General features: G+C 49.9%; 1 protein-coding gene across 14 annotated transcripts in view; it reads right to left on the reverse strand.

Moving 5' to 3' along the window:
* Positions 1 to 354: 354 nt before the first annotated feature.
* The window catches only part of PPP2R5C (protein phosphatase 2 regulatory subunit B'gamma), a 140730-nt gene continuing 114251 nt past the window's right edge, over positions 355 to 26833 (reverse strand). For 5 of the 14 annotated variants that reach the window (XM_067027731.1, XM_067027734.1, XM_067027729.1 and 2 more), the window contains 6 exons: positions 23951 to 24121; positions 22424 to 22551; positions 21586 to 21687; positions 19382 to 19454; positions 14198 to 14314; positions 5735 to 8504 (listed from right to left, as the gene is read on the reverse strand). In XM_067027731.1, coding sequence (XP_066883832.1) covers positions 8373 to 8504; positions 14198 to 14314; positions 19382 to 19454; positions 21586 to 21687; positions 22424 to 22551; positions 23951 to 24121 — 723 coding nt within the window. In that variant the 3' untranslated portion in view covers positions 5735 to 8372. Of the gene's footprint in view, positions 971 to 4810; positions 8505 to 11026; positions 11100 to 14197; positions 14315 to 18445; positions 18853 to 19381; positions 19455 to 21585; positions 21688 to 22423; positions 22552 to 23950; positions 24122 to 26833 lie in introns of those variants that run through there. The other 9 variants (XM_059058243.2, XM_067027728.1, XM_059058247.2 and 6 more) reach the window with 6 other exon arrangements.

Consider the following 26833-nt stretch of genomic DNA (forward strand, 5'->3'; position numbering starts at 1 on the left):
CCCTTCTTAGTAAATGCTCTGAGGAAGGCAGGTCGGGGCCTGTGGTCAGGGGTTGGCCGGAACAAATGGGAAATTCTGGCAGCCTTGGGCTTTCTCAGGCAGGCATTTTAATGGGGGGCTGGGGTCATCCTAGGGACACAGCCTCCTGCTTCTAGAGCCAGGCTAGAGTTTAGTCGTCTCAGTGCTGGGGTTTGGATGGAGTCATTATGTGCCAGGAGCTCTAAGTTCTCAGGATGCACCTGTATTTATTTAATACATTCTCTGGCTTCTACCACTTTTCACTATGGAGAATAAGGCTACCATGACAGTCTCAGTGGCTAAATTCCTAGAAGTGGATTTGCAGTGTCAAAGGCATGACATTTAAAATAGTTTTAATATTTAATATTTTAAACATTACCCAATTACCCTTCCAAAGAGTTGTACAAGTTTGCATATCCATCACAATAAACATAAATGCTATTTCCTCCCAGCCTCCCCACTGTGGTGTGAATTTCCTTCTCGGGTCCATGGTGACCAGCTCCTCCCACCAGGGTGGCTGACTTTTCTGTTGATGAGCCCCCCCTTCCCTAGGGAGCCCTTGTTTTCTCACTGTGAAACGGGTGAGGACACAAAACAATTACAGCAGGTGCCATCCGCTGAGCTTCCTCTGCCCACTTTAAATGATCATTTCTTTAATCCTCCCAAACACCTACAAGGATTGAATCATTATCTGCATTTCACAGATGAGAGCACGGAGGGGGATGGAGCTGGAATCGCAGCCCAGTGTGAAGGCTGCAAGTCGCCCGCCTCCCTGGAGCCCAGCTTCGGAGGCTGAGCTAGAAAGCTGCCGAGCTAGAAAGCTGCCGTGCTCTGGCATCTGTCCCAGCTGCCCCTCGGGAGGCACCGTCAGAGGAAACATTCTTTTTCCTCCTTTATAGTGAGAGAAAGGCCAGCTACCTCTTGTGAATTCTGGGTCATCGCCCGTAGCGTCCTGAAAGAGACAGTTTCGGGGAGAATTAATGGTAAGTCGCAAAACCTCATCCTGGAGGAGGGGCGAGCAGGTGGTGGGAGGTGGAACGTCTGCCCCGCGCCCCCCCCCCCGCCTCCCATGTGGCCAGAGAGAATCACACCACCGGTTTCACTTTCAGTACAGCCCCATTTGGACATTCAGAATTCACTGAACATTGAGGGGATCAGAGGGCAACTCGCTCATCTACCCGCCCCAAATCTGTGCATCTACATGAATTCCTCCCTCCCCGCCTTCCTTCTGTTACAATGGATAATCTGTCCTCGGTCCTGCTGAAGACCAACCCCTGCACCTGCGCTCTGGGCTCCAGGCCCCTCTCGCCTTCGCAGACCCCGTGATGGACTTCTTCCCCTTGATGCACAGAACGCTTGAGCAGCCCCCCTGCAGCACGTCCTGTTGTCTGGTTTCCTAAACCCCAAAGTGTCTCCACCAAGATGCTGAGACGTCCCCTCTCCACGTCCCACGACGCCCGGCGGTTCTCTCTCCGAGGTCAGCAGCCTCCTCGATGGCCAAGCCCTCCGGAGACCCTTCCCGACCCCACCTGCCTCCGGGCCCCAGGCAGCTGGGCTAGTTAGTTACGTCTTCAATAATCCACTGTCTTCTGCACAAGGGGAGGTGCTCGAGGATAGCGCCACCCTGCTCCGAATAAAACAAAGACGTGTGCGGAGGGAATGGACCAAAGGCATGATGTCGAATGGCATCACCATTCGGCGCCACCCAGCTGAGCTCGGGGTCACCTCGCTGCTTCTCTTCCCTGTGTGCCTGCTGCGTCTGGTCAAGGGTCTGGGCGCCCAGGGCTGGGAGAAGGATGAGAGCAGTGTTTGGATCCCCGCCCCCCGGGTGAGGCACGAGCTTTGCTCCTGCTGAGAACAGGGCAGGCCACGCGCCCTCCGCGTCTCCGTCCCCGGGCTGCCCCCTAGCTTGGCACTGGGGTGGTGGGAGAGCGCGTGGACACCCCGTCCACCCTCTGTGCAAGGGGACCCTGCACAGCCTTCTCCGGCCACGAGCCTTCCTTCCCTTGCCATCGCAGCCCGGCTCCTTGGCACGCGGGCGTTGGGAACGCAGGGGCTTCGCTCCTGGACCCCACGGCCAGACGCCCCGAGTCCCAGCGGTAGCAGAGACTTCGCACCCTGAGGCGGCTCTGGCTCCTCCTGGCCGGTCCCCGCTCTCCTGCACGGGACCCCCACTCTCCCCAGCTCATTCAGTTTGAGGGGCTTACGTGTCTCTTCCCCCCGCCGCCTATGGGCTAAGGTCCACATTCCGCGGCGAGCGGGCCCTTACCGACGTCTGCAGCCGCATTCCTCGGCCACTGTCCCTGGTCCCTCTGGTGACGGTGCAGCCGCAGCAAAACTTCATGCCTCCCCCATCGCTGGCTCTTTGCACACATCCCTTTGCTTGGAACATTTTCCACGCTCACTGAGCGGAGCCCAGTGGGACGTCCCCTGCAGTGGCCCGCCCTCTCCCTGTCGCGATCCTGACTTGTTGGGCACCTCTCTGTAGAAGCAGGACGTCTGTGACGTTCGTCACCACCATTACTGTCTGGCACATCCCATAATCCCCGGGATGGGATGGGCAGTGAGCGAGACCCCCTTCCCCACGGCCTGCCTCCTTCAGGGGTCCAGCCCCACCCCGGCGGGCATCCCAGCGTTTTGCACCTTCATTCGCCTGACAAAGTGAGCAAAGTCTGCAGCCGGGGCAGAGCTGGGCACTGGGGACACACGATGAAAGAGCAGATGAGGTCCCTGTCTGATTGTGGAGGCACTTAACTAAGAAACAAACATAATTACAAATTGTATCAGGGCTCTGGAGGAAAGGGGGTGGGCTGAGGGTAACGGGGGTGTCCAACTCGACAGGGTGCTCAGAGAAGGACTCTTTCAGAGGAAACATTGCCCTTTAGACTGGTGGGATAAAAAGTCAGCCAGGCCACTTTGGGGGAACGGGATGAGCACGACAGCCTGTGCAAAGGCCCTGCGGTGGTAAAGAGGTCATCGGGTGAGACACGGAGGCCACTGATGGGACACATACACTGAACACGGGTTGCAGAGGTCAGCAGGAGTCGCATCAGAGATTCTTCTCTCCATGGCGAGGAGTTCAGGCTTTATTTAAGTGCCATGTGAAGCCACTCAAGGGGTTTAAGCAAGAGGGTGAAGTGATCACCGTTTCAGATGCTCTGGAGAGAAGGCTGTCACACCGTCTAGAGGATGATGGAAGCCGGGGCAAGGCAGAAGGACAGAGATGTACCTGGGAGGTGCGCTCTCTGGGACTTTAGAATCCCTAGTGGAGGGAGAAGCCAGGCTGTGTTCTGGGTTTGACCAGCAGTGGTGACAGCACCAGTTCCTGGGATGAAGGTGAGTGCAGGGTCGTGGCTGGCAGGTGGCAGGCAGGTGTGGCCCGTCCTGCCAGCACCGGCCCCTCTATGTGTGGGTGTCAGGCCCGTGCCAGGCACCCCGAGGGCCCAGCACCCACACGCACACAGGCATCTGTTGATTGGAATTCTCTCCACTATCTTCACCTGGGTCAAGTCTTCACTCTAGGGGGCCTGTGTTTGATTTTAATTTTTTATACTCAACTTTTGCAAGAGCAACAGGTGAAAAATATGGGTACCTTTTTTTTTTTTAAAATAGAAAATGTGTGGTTATAAATGACAGCATTTCTGGTACATCCTGTACAATGCACGGATGATTCCAAAAAGCTCTTCTCAAATGTTCTGAGAAACTTGGATTTTAATATGGCATTTTTTTCTATTCAGGAAATACCTAAATTTTTACTTGTTAAAGTAAAAACATTTCCATATGAAGCTTGTTGCCCATCTCAAGTAAATCTTTCATTTTCCTAGAGATATTTAAAAAATTCACAACCTAGAAAGAATGCAAGAGGCAGGCAGCATAAAGAGCGACCCACAAGCACACAACTCTGAGGTCCCATTAAACATGGACGGTGGGCCGGGTGCCAACGTCCACTAGCTCCGGGCTTTCCTGTCTCTGGGTCTATTTCATTTTCTGTAAAACAAGGGTTTTGAACTGGACCAGGGGTTCCCAGCATTCCAGATTCCACAGGTCAGGAGGCTGATCTGTACTGTTGCCGTTTTATTTTTTCCGGGGGGTGGAGGGTGGCACACGGTATTGCCAACTGTTTTCAAGTAGGGAATTACTAAGAAACTGCTATTTAAAATTTTTTTTAATTTTAAAATTAATTAATTATATTTATTTTTGGCTGCGTTGGTCTTCGTTACTGCGCATGCGCTGTCTCTAGTTGCGGCGAGCGGGGGCTGCTCTTCGTTGCGGTGCAAGGGCTTCTCATTGCGGTGGCTTCTCTGTTGCGGAGCACGGGGTCTAGGCGCGCGGGCTTCAGTTAATTGTGGCTCGTGGGCTCTAGAGCGCAGGCTCAGTAGTCGTGGTGCACGGGCTTAGTTGCCCCGCGGCATGTGGGATCTTCCCGGATCAGGGATCGAACCCGTGTCCCGTGTTGGCAGGCGGATTCTTTACCACTGCGCCAGCAGGTAAGTCCTGTGTTTGCCACTTCCTGAAGGTTTAATGCCAGGGGTGGAGGAAAAGCATGTCAGTTAAAGGATAGATGGTGCTTTACTGGAAGGGAACCGGCTCGTTGCCCTTTCGTCTTGAGTACGGGGGAGCCCTTTCTCATGCCCAGCGCTGGTGTGTGCAGACTGGCGACGGGAACCCGTGCACAGCCATCAGAGATCTGACACGGCCCCAGCATCACCTTAGGTGGAGAAGATCTGGGGTCTCAAATCATGTCGGCACGAGCATGGGGCCAGGAATTGGGAGACGTGGCTTTTACACTCACCGAGCCCCCAGGGACCTGGGCCTCCTCACCTACGAAGCAACTTGCTGTGGGACGAAGTCATGCCGGTCTCCAGGCTGGAGAAGAAAAGCTCGTGAGGGACGTAGATGTAAGTTACGGTTACTCGATTGCTTCTCGGTTTGGGCAGTGGGCCTGTTCATCGTGTTATGAATGAGTAAGCGAAGTCAGGAAGTCTCTTTTGCCAGAGGTTCCCATCCTGGAGACCTGCCCGGGCCTTTACCTTGCCAGACTGATAACCGAGACGACTCGTTACCTAGACACCTCCCCTTCCTAGACACCCCAGCTCCAAGGGCGACTTCTGCACTTCTGTCCTGGGGTGGGGGGAGTCACAGGGACCGGCTGGCAGATCAAGGAACTGAGGGGCTTGGGTCAGAGCCCACCTGCTGGGAGGCCGAGGTCGCTGCAGTGACGGGACGGAGCAACTTGATCCAGGGCCGGCCCCCAGCGGCCTTTCAGGAACAGCACCGGTGAGGACAGCGAGGCCCCCCCCCAGTAAGAAGGGGGTGGATCAGCTAGGATCCCAAACTCATATTCTTAGCCACACGACTCTGTTCTCAAGACTTCAGTGTCTCTTCAAGAATAATTTTAAACATCATGGTTAGGGCTCAAATAATTCCATTTCTATAAACTGTGTTCTGATCCACCTTCGCCTACTCACAAAACAAGAGGTGGTCGTTAAAAGGTCATCTTTACTTTTTCCCATTAGAAAAGTAGAAAAGTGACCTTACAGAAGGCTCGGCAAAGATGTGGCTGTGATGGACGCCAGGGTAGGCGCCCAGCCAGTGTCGAGCGAGGGACTGCAGCCAGTATCCCTGGCGGGGCTGCCCTGCCCCTAACTGTCGCTGGACAGAGATCAGCACCGGCTTTTGCCCAGCACCATGGCTAAATTTAGCGTCATGATGAGCAGTAAAATTCACATGTTCTTTATTTAGTCCATATAATACACCATTTTTAGAGTTTTTTTTTAAAATTAGATAAAAGAGCATATGAAATGGCAAGTGTATGAAGTCTCTCTTCATAAACAATGTCAAAACAGAAAGTTTTGAATTACAAAATGTTAAAAAATATGTAGGTACTTAACATTTCACTAAAGCGTAAAGTTACAGATATTTTCTAAAGAAAAATAATTGTGCCACTTACCTATTTTTGCTGTTTCTATGAACTGTTTTTATTCTGTACATAGGACATTTTGTACAAAATATGAAGTCTACATTTTTATTACTCGTTACCATAAAACAAAGGTACAATGTATGTACAATATTAAAAGGAAGCCATACTAAAGCTGCACTAAAAAGACACTCGGAATAGTGACATTTCTGATGTACAGATACATTTCAGAAAGAGTGAAATGCCAAACGCAGAACTTTATGAAGAAAAACAGTCACCAGTTTATTTTCAATGTAGAACTTCTGAAATCAGTTTGGTACAGAATAAACAGTGTATGTATGTAATAATATGTCAGTTGAACAATTAGCACAGGGAATCTGAGTACTAACTAGGAAAACTTTCAGAGGCCAAAATATTAAATAATACTCTTGTCAAAGAAAATTAGTTTCTCTCAAAACTTTTTTTTTCCTCCCTTTTTGGTGAATGTTTGTCTTCAATAAAGAGCAGAAGTAAAGCCTAGACAAAAAGATGTTCTTAATACGCTGAGCTTCCCACATCACCCAAACACTGATATTTTGCTTTTTCCCTAGGGCAAGAGGAGAGGCTTCTCAGAAACCTCTGTCACAAACATAACTGCGAACATCCAAATCAAGTATATCTGAGAATCTACCAGCTAAAGACGGAAGTTCAAACAATGGTTTATCAAAATACATAAGACGCTGCTTTATACAATAAAAAGCACCCTTTTTCCCTCAAAAGGAGAAGGCATCTAAACTTTTTTTTATATGATAAATTTCATCATGGTAAAGTGGATGGATACTTGTCAAGTTTCTCAGGAAGTGTTCCTCCTCACAAAGGGGGCTTCTCCCCTTTCAGCTGGGGCAGCCTTCTAATTTAGTACTTGCTTTGAACACAAGAAATCCCCTCCCTCCAAATGATTTTCCTACAGGAAACAAGGAAATAAACATCATCAAAGGGTTTAAGTGAAACCAACGGGCAGCAGTTACCACAGCTGCACAGGGAACCACGTCTGCTTCTCACAACGTCTGAGTGGATTCCCAAGACCTCAACTAAAAAACAGATCCTGAAAGCCACGTTCTACCTTTGATGCATCAAGACATTTAACATCAAGTTATAGAATCTTATGCCAGAGACAGAAGAAACTAGAATCACTGGTTTAGAGCAGCAGTACGCATCTCAAATAGCTTTCAAGCAGGATAAGTAAGTCAAAATACTGGCCACCCGGAGAGACGTAAAGAACAAAGCATTAAGTTTAAAGATTTTTCTCCTCGTGCTGTTCCATCAAAAACAAAAAGCTTAATACATGCAAGGAAGTCTGAGATATTTAGCAGCATTGAAGACCGATGAAAACTCAAGACGCTGTATTTTCCTTATGAGGCATCTATTACATGCGCTCTTTTCAACAGAAAGAGACTCCTTGGAACTGCTGCCGCCTCCGTGAAGCCCTCAGGGCCACACTGTGGGGAGGGGGGTGCCTGCCCACGGCACTGTTTCTGCTACTTTTGCCCCAAAGCAGCGGTGGCCTGCATCAGGCCGAGAGCTGGCCTCACTCAAAATGATCTCGTCCTAATTTTTTCTACAAAACGTGGGATTCTCAGAGAATGTAATTTTATTAACTGAAGAGCCTTGTTCAAGGGCCAACAACATGTAGAGAGAAATCATTCTGCAAAGAGTAAAACAGGAACACATCACTTTAAAATTCCAATTCCAGTCAAGAGAAAGCTCTTTTCAAAACAAATTTCTCCTATGAGCTCACTCCAGGCTCCTGGTCCTGGACCGCAGACCTGGAAGTATGGCTTTAGCGATACACAGCAGCAGCAGGACGCGGTTCGCACGGTATTGGTCAAAGTAAAGCAGTACCTTAGGAAGAGCCAGCGGCCGGGGACTGTCGTGTCACTTTCCCAGTTGAGCTGTGTTGGAACGATGACAGCAAAGAACCACTTCGATGAGATTCAAAAACAAAAACAAACCGAAAAACCCCAGAAAAGAAACTGCTGGCGTTAACAATCACGTGGAAACAATCTCAAGGGCTGTAAAGTCTTAAAAAATAGGTAATACTTTTTTAAAGTGCTCCTTTGATTTGAAAAACATTGATACTATCATTGGACCACCTCTCTTAAAGGATCGCGAATTCCGTTTGGGGAGAACGTGAAGGTGCCGACTAGGGTGCTTTCCTTAGCTCTGATCTTGGAAATCCGGCTTACTTGGGACCGTGCCGGGGACACCACGGGCGGCATGTGGCCCTGGCTGGTCACCATTGTTTGAACTCCTAGTCTCGAGCTGAGGCGGAAGGATGTTATTGCCTACAGAACGGGGTTGGAGAAAGCTTTGACTTGAGTGTAACTGATTTGTATGGCACACAGAGCGCGTATTCTCTACAGATCGGAGCAGGACGGGTGCCCGCACGGCGGCGGGGCTAGCGCCCATCCTGGGGGACCAGCTCCTCAGCACGGCCGTGGGCCTCCAGGGCGCTCTTGGTGTGCAGGTCCTGGGGCAGCTCGGACTTGCGGCGCACCAGGGGCCGGTCCTTCTTCAGGTCCTTCTGTGCCTGGAATAAAAACGCAGGGCGTTGGCTACAGACTCAGCGACCTGCAAGTGGGCTCGCTCTGCACTGAGCCAGCGGTGCCCACACGCAGCGCCTCCCTGGGGGTTTGGAGCACACAAAGGGCGGGATGTCTCTTATCACCCTCATTAAGCGAGAACGCCTCATTTATTAAAAGTAACCCAAGGACGGTGTGCATGATATCGGCATTGTGGTCTTCTAAAATGCGTAGTTTTGTACAGAGCATCGAGTACGGCTGTTTTGCAAATTCACCAGTTTTAGTAAATCCCATAAATGGTAAAATCTTCCTGTTTCATAAAATGTTACCCAAGTCATTTTATGGCTACGTCCCTTCCAGAGCGTTTCAGGAAGTTGAAATTTCCCTTGGAGGTAAATAAAAAGAAAGAATGAATAACATTTTTAAACTGGACTCGAAGCCAGTAAATAACAGGTCTAAAACTTCTATCAAATTTGAAGAAAGATACTTAAAATGAGAGGTATTAAATGGGTCATGTAGGGGGAAAAGCCCTCCAGGATTCAGAAAAACTGTATTTAATTATTTGTTTAAAATTTCCTAATAAGGGTAAGATATAAGATGCCATCTCCATTCCTTTTTTTTCCTAAAGTTAGGACATTTTGGGTTTACTCAACAAAACAGAACGAAAACAAACACCCCAAAACAAAAAAACCCTACAAGAATCCCTTTTTTTTTTTTTTTTTTTTTTTGTGGTATGCGGGCCTCACTGTTGTGGCCTCTCCCGTTGCGGAGCACAGGCTCTGGACGCACAGGCTCCGCGGCCATGGCTCACGGGCCCAGCCGCTCCGCGGCATGTGGGATCTTCCCGGACCGGGGCACGAACCCGTGTCCCCTGCATCGGCAGGCGGATTCTCAACCACTGCGCCACCAGGGAAGCCCAAGAATCCCTTTTTGCACAGGGATTTAGAGATCTGTGTCTGCAAAGAAAGGAAGGGGCCTGATATGGGGCGTTTATACACCAAAAAGTGTCCATTTGCACACATAATAGTTAAACAAGTTATTTGGTTTTGGAGCAGGGCCATTGCATCAATAGCAGTATCTTTGAAACAAAACAACAAGCCACCTCAATTACCTAGACACAACGTATGTACCAGGAGGCTGCCAGTGCATGAGAAACTTTAACCAGAACCACGTCCTCCTTTCTGTTTAGTGTCTCCAGCAAAGGGGGGATTATATTTAAAGAGAAGAAGTTACGTTTGTGGTGGTGGTCAAACACCTACCAGAAGAAACCTGTTTATGAAGTCAATCACTTGACAACAGAAAGAACCTATCCCTAGCCACTCCTCACAGCACCCAGCTTGCCAACATCGGTGGTACGACACGCAAAGTGTAATTCTCTTTGCGTTAATGAAATAGCCAAGGCCTTGCAGACACCATATACGAAAAGCGCACGCTTTTGTGGAGCTAATATCTCTTAGGGTTCTTTGCAAATTTATCTCTGACAACGTCAATGATATCAAGGTTTGTAAGGAATTTTCTGTGACATCATTTTAGGATTATTCCTAGAACTGTTATTTGAATAGTTAACGTTCATTTATGGCAAAGGTAGGAATTCTGATTTTTTTCCCCTGGGAACTAGTGTAAGATGCCTTCAGGACAGCCCGGGTGTCAGGAGACCGCGGAGGCCCCTCCGTCCCCGAGGGTCTGCCTGTCACGGGCACAGTCCTTGTAAGAGTGGGTCTCATCTGTGGAGCGTGTTTGCCTTCGACCCATGCAAAACTCAGAGGGAAATTCTACCATGAGTTTTATGTCCATTCCAGGTGGAGCTGTAAAACAAAGCAAAGCGAAGCAAAACAAAATCAAGCCTTTCAGATACTTGAAATATTTAATAAACGCTGCAACAGGCCTTCCAAAGAGAAGAGACATTTTGATAGAAAGTGCCTGGAACCAATAAATGCAAATTGAGAAGGCAAACATGACCCCGGAAGCTTCTGGAAGGACAGAGAGTGTGATGGAACCATCTGAGCCTTTCTGCATAGCCATTTAAAACCAGTGTGTAAAGCAGAGAGCAATTTCACAAGCGACAAGGGGGGGGGGAATCAGAAAAAGGGGAGGCAGGAGAGTGGGACATCATGCAGACAGACGGTCCCCCTAGACGAGTGACACCGGCGGAGGGGTGTGTGGGCCGAGCATGCTGCTGACGGTGGGCAGACAGACAGACAGACACCCCGCCTCAGACACCCCTACGGAGACGCAAGCCGGAGAGAAACGGCCTCTGTCTGCAGCAAGATGGCAGCGCTGAAAGGCTAAATCGATACAGTAAATGGGAAAACAACATCGGGGTGAGTCATACAGAAGAGTGCGCGCTTTACTACTGCATTTAGGACAGAACTCATCAAAAATCTCTGGAGGGACCAGATTTCTTTGTCTTCACCATCACAAGCTGGAATGACAGGGAAAAAAGGGAAAATACTTCACGTACATAACATTGTCAGTGCTTTTCCTAAATACAAAAGCCTTAAATACACTTCTACGTACTGAGTAAGGAATACCTTCACTTCCCACCTTCCGTCTTTCTACACCTTCCTTAACTGCATGGTGGACACTGCTTTCCTCCCGACCGACTGTTAAAAATGAGAATTGTAAAACATTTTAAATGTCTCTGATGTAAATGTCATTCACATGAACTTTACTAGTTTATTTTGGAGGTTCTATATAGGGTTACACAATTTTCTCAAAAGAAACCCCAAATCGTGGTTCTGACAGGTAAACGTATGATTGAATTCCTCCACAACATCCCAGCCAAGTACATTCCGTTAGCGTTAGGGTCTCCTCTGCCGGATTCTCCGGCGACCCTGTCATTTACCTCACATGCATCCTGAGCCCACATTCGAATCATTTCAAAGAAATGCGGGATTATTTTGATATCTGGGGGAAATTCAATTGATCCATAGAAATCTACAGTGAGTCTTGAAATTGGGTCATGTTAGTCTTCCAACTTTATTCTTTTCTCAGAGTTATTTCGGCTATCCTAGGTCCTTTGCATTTCCATATGAATCTTAGCATTAACTGGTCAATGTCTTAAAAAAAAAAGAAAAGTGCCTGGTGGGATTCTGACTGGATTGCGTTAATTTTGGGGGAGAACTGACGTCTTAATAGCATGGAGTCTTCCAACCCAGGAATGTGATCTGTAGAAATCTAAAGGTTAAGGGTAGGGGGATAATTTTTGTGAGAATGTCAATGACACAGAAAACTCAGTCATACAGTCTAACTTCAAAAGTCATGAAAACAAACCAGCAGACTAAAAAGAGTTCTCCAAGCAACGTCCTGTCTACACATGGTGTCTCAGAACTAATGAGTAGATGACTACAGAGGCTGCTTCCTTCATAACTCCTGCAGGGAAGGAGACACGCCCTCCTCCAAGGGCCGCTGGAAGATGATCGGCCACCACCGAGATACTAGAGCTGACTTTCAAAGGCAGTCTTACTCAAGATGAGAATGCTATTTTAATTTGCGTTCTTCGTCTCCTACAGAGTAGGCCCTAAGTCAGAAACCATAGGTCCATAGATTGTGTAATTATATAATATGTTCATTACATTTGGGGCATAGTTTATTCTTTTCCTAGCTTTAATGATCAAGTCAAAGGATGTACCTACCTAAAAGAAAAATCCTCCAACCCTAAAAATATTTAATGTGTGAAGACTGGCTTGTAAGACATCAGTTTCCTTTTCTATGTTATATGGCCTGAGTGACCTAAACGCCAACGTGTGGTCACAACCCCACGGGCAGGCTTGCTGTTAGGAGGGACCGCCCGCGGTAACGAGGTGAGTGTCCACGTCTTTTAGCCCACCTGAAACCAAAATGGTCATCAAAGAGATGGCCTCAAATTCCTTTCCAAGTTTAAAAAAAAATTAAGACGTAGGAAAATTAACACCCCAGAGAGAGAGAAAAAGATAAGGATTTTCATGTTTTTTATTCAATCTGTTCATTGCTAATATTGTGAGGAAATTATGGAATCCAACGGGATTAAGTAAAAAAATGGGTTACTGATGTTCTTGGCACTGTATGTTTAGTGTTTGTGTCCACCTGCTTTTATCTTAACCTAAGGCCAAGAACTAGCCGGGCAGGAAGAGGCAAGGATGGGCCAGTGCAGGTGCTTTACTCTGGAAGCACCAAGAAAAAGGCATCTGGCCCGGCGCTGCCTGGTCGGAAAACGATGCCAGCCACATATGTAATTCCAGATTTTCTAGTAGCCACATTGAAAAAGTGAAAAGCAACTGATGAAATTTACTTTAATAATATTTTTAAAATTTAACCCAGTGTATCCAAAATACTATCATTTCAACATGTTATCAGTAACAGATTTTTTTTTTTTTTTTTGTCGTACGCAGGCCTCTCACTGTTGTGGCCTCTCCCGCTGCGGAGCACAGGCTCCGGACACGCAGGCTCAGCAGCCATGGCTCACGGGCCCAGCCGCTCCGCGGCATGTGGGATCTTCCCGGACCGGGGCACGAACCCGCGTCCCCTGCATCGGCAGGCGGACTCTCAACCACTGCGCCACCACCAGGGAAGCCCAACAGAAAATTATGAAGGAGATGTTCCTAGGTCCTTTCCTCACACCAAGCCTGGGAGTTCCCGTGTGTGTGTTGGGCTGCAGCACAGCTCAGTGCAGACGGCCAGATGTCACGTGTGCCTCAGGGCTGCCGTGTTGGGCAGTGCCGTCGGCATGGTCTAGAGCCTGTGCTCTTGGTAATGCCCGATCCTGTCTGATCAGGTGGGGAATACAGTTTACTTGAGTTAAAAACAAGTAGGTTAAAAAAAAAAACCCTCTCTGTTTGAGCTCAGAATGACACTATATCTAGAAACCATCTGCATTCAGTATGCAGTATAATTTTAGCCTAACTTGTTACTTTTCAGAATTGTAGTGCTGGATGTCTTTAGGAATTCTTAGCTCAAAGCGGATTAAAGTTTCAGAGTCAGAAAGGGCCATATCCCCAAATCCAGTTAGCACTGTATCAACTGCAAGGATTGAGAACAGGAGGTACAATCAGAGACCTACAGCAACGGAAAGGCTCCTTATACGTGGGAACTCCACCCACTACCTTCTTTAAAGCCTAAATCGTAAAGGTTCCCCATTCAGTGATAGCAGCCTTTCTTTGGATCGGTCGGTGGTGATCTAAATATGCATCTCCACAAAGTGGAAACCAAACCACTTGAGTGTGGGTATTGTGTGAGGGTCCTGACAGAGCCCTGAGCCCGGCACAGGCCTGTGAGGCAGCGTGCCCTGCTGTTGACAGGATGAGGGCTCTGCCTGATGTCCTGGGGCCCGGGGAGCCGGCAGTAGCTCTGTGGAGAAGTACGAGGGGGCGCCTCTGGGCCAGAGCAGATGTTGCAAGGGGGCAGAGGGCAGCGAGGGAAGACATTACTGCAAACCTTTGAGCCTTTGCTCTCGTTAACATCTGACTGCAGTTAAGAGCTGGGATTACTACTGTTAAGGTAAACGAAGAAACACGTTTCAGGCACATACTTGATCCTTAAAAACTGTTTCTACTAATTTGATCTAAGATATATGGACGAAATATTTCCTGTAAGATTACAACCATGCAAGTTTTCACTTTAGCGTACACAGGAGGCACTGCTGTCTATCACATCACTAAAATCACAGGCACGTCTTAAGCAAGCCTCTAAGGAGCGCACCCAGCTTAGCTCTGCGCACTTTTACCTGGCGAGCCTCTTCGTTCACTGTCTTTCTCAGCATCTGCACATCTTCAAATAAAGGCCCATCTGTCTCCACTGCCACCGGAAGGCTCATGGTGGTCGCTTGACTACACACTGCGTACTGCAATGCAAAGCGCGGAGTCACTCTAGGTCAGGTCAGCGCTCAGGGCTCGGCTCCAGGGCTCCCGGCCCAAGCTACCCCCCGCGGCCCCTCCTGAAGGGAGCCCACGTGCAGCTGCGCGGCCTACACCTGCAGCGCCTGGGCCCCGGGCGACGCCTCAGTCCAGGCTGTCCAAGCCCCTTGCTGGGCAACACCCCACCCTGGAGCCTCCGGCCTGCTGACTCCCCGTGAGCCTGGATCTGGTCACGGGAACGCTTCCCGCGGAAACCTCCACCTCCAGCCCCCAACCTCTGCACACAGCCTTGCCCTCCTCTATCTGCCCCCTCGCTCCTGGTCCTCATTTTCTCGGCATTTTCCAGACTCGCCTAAACCCCATCACTGATCACACCCTCTCTGCTCTCCTCCCAAACGACACAACCGCAATCAGTCCCACAGCTTGCATCTCACTCTGCAACCCCGTGGCCGGCCCTGCAGGAGGCCTGGTACACGCACGTGTCAGTGGGGTCCCCTTGGCTCCCTCTCCTGTTCCCCACGGGGCGCCCTGGGGCTCCACTCTCTTCGGCTTCTGGGCCAAGTCAGGCTCTGCCGTGAGCAGGACGGGTTTCTGACTGTTTCCGGGAGTGGGACGTGGGGATGAGGTCACTTCGGAGGTGGCTGTGACGGCGCAGGCGAGCTAAGGCACACGGAAGGCCCCGACTGTCCTCAGCATTTGGCGGCCACTCTCTGCGCGTCTGCCGTGAGCTGGCGCTATTCCAAGCACCGCCTGTAAAGCGTGTGCTATGATCCCACTTGGCTGACGGGAACGTGGAGGTACCTACACTGACCGTGGGGCCCCAGGCCAGTGAATGGGGAGCTGGGGTTCCGAGCCGCAGCCTCGCACCCCTTCCCCCACGCCCTGTGCCCGGCTCGTGCCCTCCTGGCCACGGCAAGCCCCTCTGCCTGGGCTGGGGACCCGGCACCCACCCCTACCCCCCGGCCTGGCTCACCACCTCCCTCCCGCCAGGGCCAGGGGAGCGACCGACCAGGAGGGCCGCTCAGCTCTCAGCAGCCCCGACCCCTCGGCTCACCGCCACGGCTCTGGGCCTCGCCTCTCCGACGGGACGCCGGGCACCGGGCCGTGGGTGAGCGCTCTGTGGCCACGCGGGGGCCACAGTTGTCCCTGGAGCTCCCCCTCCCTGCCTGTGGCGCCGGCCAGCCCCGCTCCTCCGTCACTGCTGGCACGACAGTCTGTGCCCCTCCTCACGCCCTGAGGGTCTCACTGACCCTTGCCCGCGCCCCCGCCCACCCCGCACAGGCCCCCGTGCCCGCCTGGCCCAGCCTCTCCGCCAGCCTGGGAAACGCGCCGCCCCCTCGCGGGAGCCACACCCTTGGCTCCGTTTCCTCCACCCGATGGGCACCCAGGCCCCCGTCAGCCCCGTCCGGCAGCGTTATCTCCACATGTTTCCCCAGAAGCCCCCCGAGCGTCTGGAAGAGCTTCCTGAGTGCAAGCCTGCTGAGGCCTCTGGCTCTGGATGACACTGTGACACCTGCACACTGTTTTGGGGATAAAATTCACGGGTCCTGCCCCCTCTCCAGCTTTGTCCCTGACACAGACCACACCCACCCTCCCCCATGAGTGACGCTCCGTCTCCGAGCAGCTCGGTTTCCCAGTCGCCCCTTCCCCTGCCTTGGGCCCCCGGCTGGTTAAGTCCCCTAGGTGAGCCTCTAAGAGGTTGGCTGCACCTCCAGGGGGCCCAGAACTCTTGGGGGCTAAGGTCCCGGTGCCGTGGGGACACCTCGCCGTGGCCACCCTACCCTCTAGCCTTCCTTTACGTGTCTCTCTAAATGCACGGCCAGGCCCCTCACCAGCATGGCCAGCACAAGCCCCAGTGTGTGCTATCATCCGACCGTCTGGACTGGATCCTCTTTGCTTCCATCTGGCTCCCCTCCTTGCCACCCGGGGCCCTGTCTCATTCTCATTTTTGTATCCTGGGAAAGCGCTGCCATTTGGGACATGCAGCTGGCGCCCATCTGCCCAGAGAGGCGGTGACCTGCTGGGCGCAGGGAGCTGGGGTCTGCACGGCGCCTTGCCCCCCGGGGCTCAGCTGGGCAGGGCAGACAGAGCAGAGACACTGCAAGTGCTCGGGCAGTGGTGTGGGGGTTTTCAGCTTTGGCCACGCCAAGAGGACACCAGCGCTCTACACGGACCCTGACAGCGGCCGTGCCTAGAGCAGTGCGGGCTCCGAGGCCCTGCTGGGGCTCAGGGCAAGGAAAGTATGCACAAGGATGCTACAAAACGCCTATAGGAAACCGATGTCACTAGCAGGCTCGGGGGCAGAGGATTCTCACTAGGAATAAAAACCTTCCCGAGGCTGAAGTTCTCAGCAGGTGAAATAAGGAAGGCACATTTCCCCAGAGAGGCTCATCTCCCAGAGGAAAGGCAGGAAACCAGACTCTGAGCCCTGGGCCTCCTATGGCATCATCTTGTCATTGCAAAGGGGCAGAAACACTGAGCCAGAGCCACACTTAAAATTCACAGAAGTGCCTTGTCTTCATTTCACATGATCCCCACAAAAGGGAGACAGGAGTAACTGTTATATGGCCTCTTTTGGTGGACTCGGAAAAGCACATTTATGTTAGAAATCTTCACTATTTCATGACTTAAAAAAAATTAAATCGCATCTGACATTAAGAAACCCCAGCTGAAACCGCCCCAACTGCTAAAACAAACACAACCCAAATCCTGAAGGACCACAGCTTTCCAAATCCTAACTGGCCTAAACGGGGACCTGCTTTCACACCTCCAAGCAGATGAAAGACTTAGCCTGTGAAAACACAAGGGTCAGCATCAGGAAGACTTCTAGGTACACACCAGTGAACAGAGTGAGGGATTGGGAACCCACCTAAAATAAGGAAGCTATTAAATCATTTCTCAAAACGGCAGATTTGAGATGGATAATCGGGCTTCAAAAACCCACCTACATGTTTTCGTTACGGAAGTGGCACGCAAGCTGTATTAGAATTTAGAAAGGACGAGAGAGAGAGAGAGAGAGAGAGAGAGAGAGAGAGAGAGAGAGAGAGAGAGAGAGAGAGAGAGAGAGAGAGGGAGGGAGGGAGGGAGGGAGGGAGGGAGGGAGAGAGAGAGAGAGAGAGAGAGAGAAAGAAAAGAGCGGGTACCAAGGCCCTCATTTCCAGCTTTGAGATATTAGCCCACGAAGTACTTTCCATTTCAGACACCGCTTGGTGGACTGGAGCACGCGGACAGGACCTGCTGGGGGGTGTGGTCACAGACGGTTTTCACACTCAGACGCGGGCAGGACGGCGCTCAGGTCAGAGCGCCACAGCACAACGCAGGGGTGAGCGCAGGCAAAGCCCACCGCACTCAGGCTGTTGCCCGAGACATTTTAAAACACAGCAGCCAAAGGAATAAAAATGTGATGTAAGAACATTTAGGAAAAGTTCAGAAAAAGAGAAATGAGAACAATGTATATTTTAGAAGGAACATCCGTTACAGCACAGCAGTGAAACCAGGCCACCTTTGCTAACACAATCACAGCCAGCTCTTCGTTTGTAATGTAAGGCTTTATGCGATTTTCTATGAGATTATTCCTATTTTCCAGGTAAAATAAATAAAATCAGACCCTCTGATCTGTATACAGTTTACATGTTTTTCAAGGGTGTTGATCTCAAGGGTGCGTGTGACGGGGTCCTTGACGACCCTGATTGGGACCCGTCTGCCCTTGGCACGGGGCCGTCTGGACAGAGCAAGACGGCCTGGGCCCCGTCGGGCAGGGTCCATCCACCCACACTGCCCCAGACGTATGCTTTTACTGTGTCTTACAACCAACGTCAGTCAGTATTTTAACCTCACGTTCAACATAAATTCTATTCTTATAAGTACATACCCATAGCTATCTACCTAAATTAGCTACTACACAGTTTCACATGCTATTTTCACATAAAATAGCATTTCTGTGTAAGAGCATGGAGTAAAAATGGTTAGAAAAACGCCAGTTACTTGCTTCAGGTGGCATCAAGGACAAACACTTAAGGATGTCATTCAATTTTCCTATGGTTTGTGTCTTGATTATAGTTTTATCAGAGGGAATGCAAGTCAGGATGTTGTTAAATAGGTAAAGTACATACTTTTAACTCTGTATTCATGTATCACTTTTTATTAAACATCAGAGAGACTGAAAACCCACATAGCAACTGAGATAATAATGATTTATGCATACCTCTCACCAAATAAAATAAATAGATAGCTTGTAATCTGGTTCACCGTATTGAACCTTTCAGGATTTTAGGGGTAGCCGAGCAGTTTTCCTCAGAAAGTAAAATCTTTTCTGGGGAGCTGAGGACAGCCTGAGAATTCTTAGCGTGACAAATGATTTTCAGTGATAATCGGACAGGCACACAGCATCAGAAAGAACATCTGTCGGGACACGGCGCCAGCCCCCAGCCCCCGGGGGTCAGCCCGAGGTAATGCATCGGGGGACACTGCTTCAGTGCTGGCAATTCCAGGAGACATGTCATTGGCGCCCACCTGCCAGGGCGTGCTGGGATGGGAGAGAGGATTAGCGGCTAAGATGACAGAAGTCGGTCAACTTTCAACGAGCAAGGCTCAGCCTGCAGAAACCTCGCTTTAGGAGAGAGGACATTGACTTCATACTGAATCTATTTCAAGTCTAATTTCTTTTCCTTTAGAATTAATTTGATATTAAAAAGAAAGGAAAATATTGTTTGAACTACAGCATCTATGACATTTGAGAAAGCAAATTACAGTCCTGGCCCCAAACAGAGCTTGTAGCCTGACTTGCTTTTTACCACAGTATATACATAAGGTTCATATCTTATTTAAAAAGCATAATAATAATAAAAAAAAAGTCAATTCTGTGGTAAAAACCTTTGTGGGGCAAAATAAGTGCTTGTACAAAAGTTGAAAAGTATTTTTATTGCAGATATTTTCATATACAGTGTTTAGTGAAATTGATTTCCCTCCCCTCTCACGATGAATCCACACTCCTATCTCATAAAAACATTCAAGTTACACGTTAGACGTTTTCATGTTACTCTCTTTGTTAGTACCTGGGGGTTTGCTTTGGCCAGGTTTTCTATTTTGACCCACGCTTCTTCTCGTTCTTTCATTTTTAGCTTCTCTCTGAAAAACAGTAAAACGTCACTGGTGTTAGAGAAACGAATCAAATTCAAGAGAGAAAACGTTAAGGGGGAACATGGCCAGCAACACAACACCTATTTCCCCCTGGTCACTGTCTGGTCTTATTCCACGTACGTCACAGTGGTGACCATAAGGTACATAACGGGAAAAAAAAAAAGAAACTGGGCTTAGAGGAAAAGAGTTAAAAATATAAATACAGCAAAATTTTAACACGTCTAAGAATTTAAGCTCTTAGAAACACTTGCACAAGCACATCTACGTCTCCTTCCTTCCCCTGGTTTTGTTCCTTCGTCACAGGACACGTATGATTTTGGTGAGAAGCTTACATACCCATGAAAAGTGAGACCACACCTCAGTGTGAAGGAACCAGGTGAAGACGTCCTCACAGAGGCACAGCCTGTAGATCCACACCAACAAGGCACATGGCCTTCAGGACGTTACTTATCACGGGACCAACTCTTTTTTTTTTAAGCCAGTAGATGTGCTACACGACCTGTAAGGTCCCTTTCAGAAATGGGATGTTCCACGAAAGAGGATGTGTCGTTAGAAAAGCCCCGATGTTCACATATTTCACACCCGAACACCGCGTTCCGTTGAGGCAGGAACGGGCCGGGCAGCCTGCAGGTTTAAAGAGCCCACGGCCGGCTCCCCGTGCCCCTTCCTGCTTCGTTTGTCATTGTCCTTCACACACTATGCCTTACTCACTTGTATTCTGCTGTCTTTCTCTTTCCACACCACCCACAATGTAAACTCCATAAGGGCAAGGGTTTTTGTTTGTTTTGTTCACTGCTGTGTTGCCAGAACCTGTGACAGGGCCTTGCACACAGGTAAACACATACTGTCTGAGGAATGAACACGGCACTTCGTTATATATGTGCTGTAACTTGAATTACATTCATTCAAGGTTTATCTGCCTCGGCCTCGGCTTCAAGTGACAAAGAATCAGATCTGCCCACAGTCCACACCTGCCTCTGAAGATGTGATTTTGATAACTAACGAATCACACTGTTACTAGCACAGCCTAGGGACAGAGCCATCTAGCCCAGCTGTCCCCAACCTTTTTGGCACCAGGGACCGGATTCGTGGAAGACAATTTTCCCATGGACTCAGGGGTTGGGGAGGGGATGGTTCAGCTGGGAATGCGAGCGGTGGGGAGTGACGGGGAGCGACGGGGAGCGACGGGGAGTGACGGGGAGCGGCGGGGAGAGACGGGGAGCGGCGGGGAGAGACGGGGAGCGACGGGGAGCGACGGGGAGTGACGGGGAGCGACGGGGAGCAACGGGGAGAGACGGGGAGCGGCGGGGAGCGACGGGGAGAGACGGGGAGCGGCGGGGAGCGGCGGGGAGCGGTGGAGAGCAGCAGAGGAAGCTCCTCTCGCCCGCCGCTTACCTCCTGCTGTGCGGCCTGGTTCCTAACCGGGGTTGGGGACTCCTGATCTAGTCTGTCCCCAGACAGATGTGGGTTCTGAAGTCCTCACATCATGAGATCAGGGTCCTGATTTTGTGAGGGACTCTGGCACTAGATTCCAGAGAATGCCCGAATTTATGGAGATCAACAAATTAGAGAATAAAGCTACGCTGGATGAAGATTCCTGCTCTTTCATATAAACCTTACAGGATACAGTTCAAATTCCTGCCTGATAAACATGAAAAATTACTACACATTATTGCCTTTAAGTGTCCCCTGAGAAAAGCAAAGACCCTGAAAGTTAAATTAGTGACTATACATGCACTTTTTGCAATGATTAAACTAGTAGCGTAACGGAGAGAACAGCTAACTTTTTTTTTTTTTTTTTTTTTTCCTGGCTGCGTTGTGGGGCTTGCAGGGTCTTAGTTCCGCGACCAGGGATTGAACCTGGGGCTACCGCAGTGAAAGCGCTGAGTCCTAACCACTGGACCGCCACGGAATTCCCAGAGAATAGCTAACTTTAAACATGTGTTCTTTGAAAATAAGTTATCATAACAAAGTTTTAATTTGCTTCCCAAGTACAAAAGGGCTGATTTTGCTTTAAAGTGAAGAATAACTTTTTAGGACAAACTAATGGGAGAGGTTTGTTCAGGATTAAGGAAAAAAAAAATCCTTAAAAGAATAACTTTTGAAAGGAGCCACTTACTTCAGTTTCTCTGCTTTAAACTGCTGGGTGCAGTCATCAAATAGTTTTTGGTTCATCTCCATGAAGAGTTTCAGCGCATTGTATATCAAGCCATGTATCGTCCTGTAACGAAAGCTCCGGGTTGGAACCCAGAATTGCTGCATCTTTTTTGACCCGTTTCCCTCCCCTCCTCCACCGCAGACTGTTTCCTCTCCCAACTTATCAGTCCATTTCAATGGCCCATATTTCACAAGTACCAGTTCAGCAGAGACGATGACACGGGTGACATGGCACCCATACTGACTGCTAAGGTCTCGGGAGATGACCACTGAGTGAATCGGTCTGTTCATCCTCAGCAGGTGAGAGAACAAAGGAGAGAAGCAGGGGCAGATGTCAAGATCCCTCGTGGTGTTTAGGTTACCTGCTCTTCTCTCGGGCTCCCCAGGTGCCGAGCACGGAGGGGCTCACCAGGGTGAGTGTCGGCAGGGCTCTGGGGCCCCCGCGTGTGGGGTGGCCACTGTGCCCCTGCAGGGACTGAGCCCTGAGGTTGTGACAATCTTTAACTGTTCCGGAGGGAACTTAAGAGGTGGCCCGGGACATGCTGCTCCCGACCCCGCCGGGGATGAGACGGGCGGTGGGGAGTGAGGCAATACACCCTACGTGGGCTCGACACGGGGATGAGGATGTGAACGGAAGGCCAAGATACAGCCCACACCTCTGCTTGATTACAGCCCACAAAGAATTCAGCATCTTGTTTTTAAACTGACAGTCAGACCTGGATTCAGTCGTAACGGAAGTATCAGCAGAATATGCGAAATTTAACAACGGCCAGACCTGACGGCAGCCAGCTCCCTCTTACTTGTTCCAGTGGGTCTTCGAGTTGCGGTACAAGGATGGGAACATGATGGGCAGAATCCTCGCCGCGTTGTCACTGATGAGACTCATGATGTACTCGTTATTCCAGTAATACAGCGCTCGCTCCGCCACCTGGACAGGGAAGGCATGACTGCTGGTGGTGGTAATTAACGCGTTCCATTACACGTGCGAAGAGGACAATGCATTACGTTGGATTGGAAAATTATTATTTCTACAAATTAAAATACTCTGGACTGTAACCCTGAAGAGCCTTCAACGGAGAGGCAGAGGATTTCCTGTCTGTCAAGATCACTGTCACTCATTTTTTCAGGAGTTCAACGAACATTTCTGCTAGACACGGGCTAGATGCCGAGGAGACAAGTCAGACGAGTTCGTTACTCCTATCCGTCAGCCATCCACCACCCACCTATTACGCGTCTACACCACGGGCAGTGCCATCTGGCACTGAGGATTCTGCAGTGAAGCAGGTGAGGCAGAAGTCCTGGCTTTCGCGGAGCTTACGTTCTGTGGGGGTAAACAGACGACGGGCCAATTGTCTGACTTGTCAGAAGCGTCAAGTTGTGTGGCAAACAGCAGCGGGGGAGGGCAGGGAGCGCTGGCGTGTGTGCGGACACGTGGCTTCCGCTTAAAGTGGGTGGTGGCGGAGCCTGTCCCTGCAGAGGCACTCGAGGGAGGGGATGTGAGATGACAGCAGGGAGGGCAGCAAGGTAACACGGGAGGGCGGAGGCCACCGAGGCGGCCAGTCCTGAAACCGTCGGCAACGCAGGCGTGGATGCCACCTGGGGCTGTGCTGACACACCTCCCCTCTCCCGCTGGGCTGCCGACTCCCTGGCGACTGTGAGGTTTTGCTCCTTGTGTGCCTAGATTTCGACCTTGTTCATGATGAGTTCACAACAAATACTGTCTCAACGATACAAAAAGATGGGGTCCCCAATATGTTAAAAGGAGGCAGACAGGCTGGAAGAGCCACTGGGGATGATTACCTTGGAAAGGGGCTCGGAAGGCGTGAGGACGAAGTCAGGAAAAGCGGGAAGTGGCGTGACCGAGAACTCACCCCGGGATGTGGAAGGTACAGAGAGCAGAGCCATTACTGTTTTTGAAAGGGTAACGGGACACAAACTCATGTATGTCAGAAATGAAGAGCTTATGGAGGGAGGGAACACAAAGCTAAACAGTTCTATATTCTCCGTAAGCATCGATCATTCAAGTTGTGGAGAATAAGGTTGTGTGCGTTTGGGAACCCAGTGAACACAGAGCCAGAGGTCGTCTACAGAGAAGATGTCTTTAATTACTCTTATTGAGAAACATGTTTTCGGTGACAAGGGGGGATGAGGTGCTAGAGTGTATTTTGTAGAGCTGAAGTCTCAGGATCTTACCCTGAAATACGCTGAAGCAAAAGCTTGACTATTATCTTCAAATTACCCGAGAAGCAAAACACGACCAGCTACACACTGCGACCTACCAGCTCCAAAGGGAAGGGACACGAGCCCACCGTCTCAGGGCCGCATACCTGGAAGTGGGGACTGGAGACACACTTCGCTAACTGCCGGAAGAGAGGCTCCATGATCTTCACAAACTCTGATGGTTCAATGACGTCTAGAATCTCTTCTAGTTCATTTAGGAACATGACTTCCTTTGGGCTGTGAGTCTTTGGCCAGTACTTGAGAAGTGCCATCACCACCTACAGAAGAGACGACACACAGTGTGACACCCTCTGTTTCTTCAGTAAGGGGTCCCCTCTGCAAAGCCACAAGATGAGGTGGTGCTTTTTTCCTTGTAGAAGGAACAGTGATTCAGTAAATCAGAATGTGGTTTTTTTTTTTAATAATTAGAGAGGTAGGTCTAATTTTATATACTTCAGAATCACAGTTTTAATTTATGTGATCCACGCTGATTAACTACCATCTCGGTAAGAGTCAGATCCTTAAAAAAAAAAAAAAAAAGAGGCAGGTAGGAGAGTTCAGAGAGAACGAGACCAGTGGAGAAACACAGAGCGTGTGAATTCATATATATATCTTAGTGTGGGGACATGTACACAGAGGCACAGTCAGTTTCTCTCTCAAATTAACTGACCTCATATATATTTGTACACAAACATACAGATACAGTGTGTGTACACCGTGTTTTCAGTCACGCTAAAACACATCGGAAAGGGAGATGTCAAGCACTGATGTTAGCAAGGCCTCTGTGTGTGGCCACGGGCGGGTGCCCACCCCTCGCAGCCCCAGAGCCCTCATCAAAGACTGGGGGCACGAGGAGCCTCGCCCTGGGGTTGCCGAGAAGACTTTATTACTAGACCCACGCAAGTGCCTGAGGAGTTGCTGGCTGCGGCGAGCGGGTGGCAGCCTGGCCTTGGCTGGGGCCCCACCCAGAGCAGGCCTGTGGAGCAGCTCCCTGCGAGGCACGTCCAGTCGGGCAGCAGCAGCCTCCCGGTTGGTGAGCGTCGGGCATCGTGTTTCCTGCCCATCAGATAGGCAGTTTCTGCCGGGCAACCTTTCTGTTATCGTGTTCCTGCAGTTCCCAAATTTCCTACCAGTAAAGGTTCTTCACCCAAAATATCAGATTTGGAATGCAGATTAACAATACCCCTGAGAGTTCAGCTACCTAAAATAGTACAGTGACCCAAAACATTTATGTACGTATATGTAAAGCACATATACATACCTGCACACCTAACTGTACAACTGCAACCTGTTCCTTAAAGCAGCCGAGAGCCTCATCACAGCGATTTCTGGACCCGTCATCCCGGCCCCCGGCCACAGGACTGCTGTGAGAATCACTGCAAGTGCTCACGCTTTCAGACTGGCTGGCGATTTCCACTCGCTTGTCATTTCTGGCTCCGCAGATCACGCCAACTGTGCCCACAGGCCAGCCTGCGAGTCCTCTCCCCGCAGTTAAAAACAAGGGGCTTTTCAGCAACATTCATTTAGGACAATTCTGTTTTAATGCTTGTGACCTTCAGGCTCCTGGATAATCTTTTATATTTTTACACTTTATAAAACTCCAAAATTTACTTTAAAAGTGCTCCTAGTGTTGAAGTCTGACGTAAAAATTTATGACACAACTGTCTTTAAAGAGAGATTATTGGACTTCCCTGGTGGCGCAGTGGTTAAGAATCCGCCTGCCAACGCAGGGGACACGGGTTCGAGCCCCGGTCTGGGAGGATCCCACGTGCCGCGCAGCAACTGAGCCCATGTGCCACAGCTACTGAGCCTGTGCTCTAGAGCTCGTGAGCCACAACCACTGAGGCTGCGTGCTGCAACTACTGAAGTCTGCGCGCCTAGAGCCTGTGCTCTGCAGCAAGAGAAGCTACCGCCACGAGAAGCCTGCGCACCGCAACGAAGAGTAGCCCACGCTCAGCACGACTACAGAAAGCCCACGAGCAGCAACGAAGACCCAACGCAGCCAGAAAATACATAATTAATTAAAAATAAAGAGATTACTTTTTAAAATGCATCATTTAATGATTATCCTACTTTTTGCTCAAAACCATTTAACAGATGTTTGGGTACCTACTATACTCTGTGTATTGGCATCACTTTTAAGAACACAGCAGATGCAGATCACTTCACAAATCCACCATTCCTTGTCATTTGGCAAATGGAATTTTATTAGGAGAAATACATTAAGCTGTGAACTATAGGACACAATTGATTTAGCTGTTCAGTGTCTCTGGAAAAGGTATTATTTCTGGAATCAGAGGTATACGCTGGGCTTACTTTTCACGCTATTTGGAATGACCTATGACCAATACCCAACGTTTCAGCTGCTTCCGAGGGTGCCGGCGTTTTGCAGAGCGGGAGTCTGCTTGGGGAATGCTAATCTGAGCCTACAATGGCTGCTTGCTGCTGGGCGCACTTCAGGATTAAGCTTTCCTGGGGAAACCCAATGGGCGGCCTGCTCCCGGGGCAGGGGGAGGGGGTGGCTAGGGAAGGCAGGCGAGCCTGGCGGCCCAGGGAGCCCCTCTCCTGTCCTGGAACACCAGGGGAAAAGGCCACAGAGTAAAACTCAATCAGCCTCAAGAGACAGGTGGGTGGGAAAGTGTTTGATGTGCCCAGAAAGCTTTTGGGCACTGTACAAAGTTTACAAATACAAATATTAGTTACAGATTACAGACAGGAGCAACAAACGTCTTTTAAACGGATCAGACTTTAAAAATTCCCGAGCCTGGACACACACAGACTTCGGGGTGCCACAAGTGCAGGACCACGAGACACACACGTATGCCGACTGCCCTTCCCAGCACCTTCACAAGAGTTTACACCTTCATCTAATTACCTACATGCTGTCGATGCTGAAGTAAGACAAAATGGGCTTTGTATTGTCATAATGCATGAAATTTCAAAGGAAGGAATTTACTGAGGCGAGGGTCTGAACATTTTTAATGTGCAGG

Source organism: Kogia breviceps, chromosome 3 (genome assembly GCF_026419965.1).
Source record: "Kogia breviceps isolate mKogBre1 chromosome 3, mKogBre1 haplotype 1, whole genome shotgun sequence".
NCBI classification, from domain to species: domain Eukaryota; kingdom Metazoa; phylum Chordata; class Mammalia; order Artiodactyla; family Physeteridae; genus Kogia; species Kogia breviceps.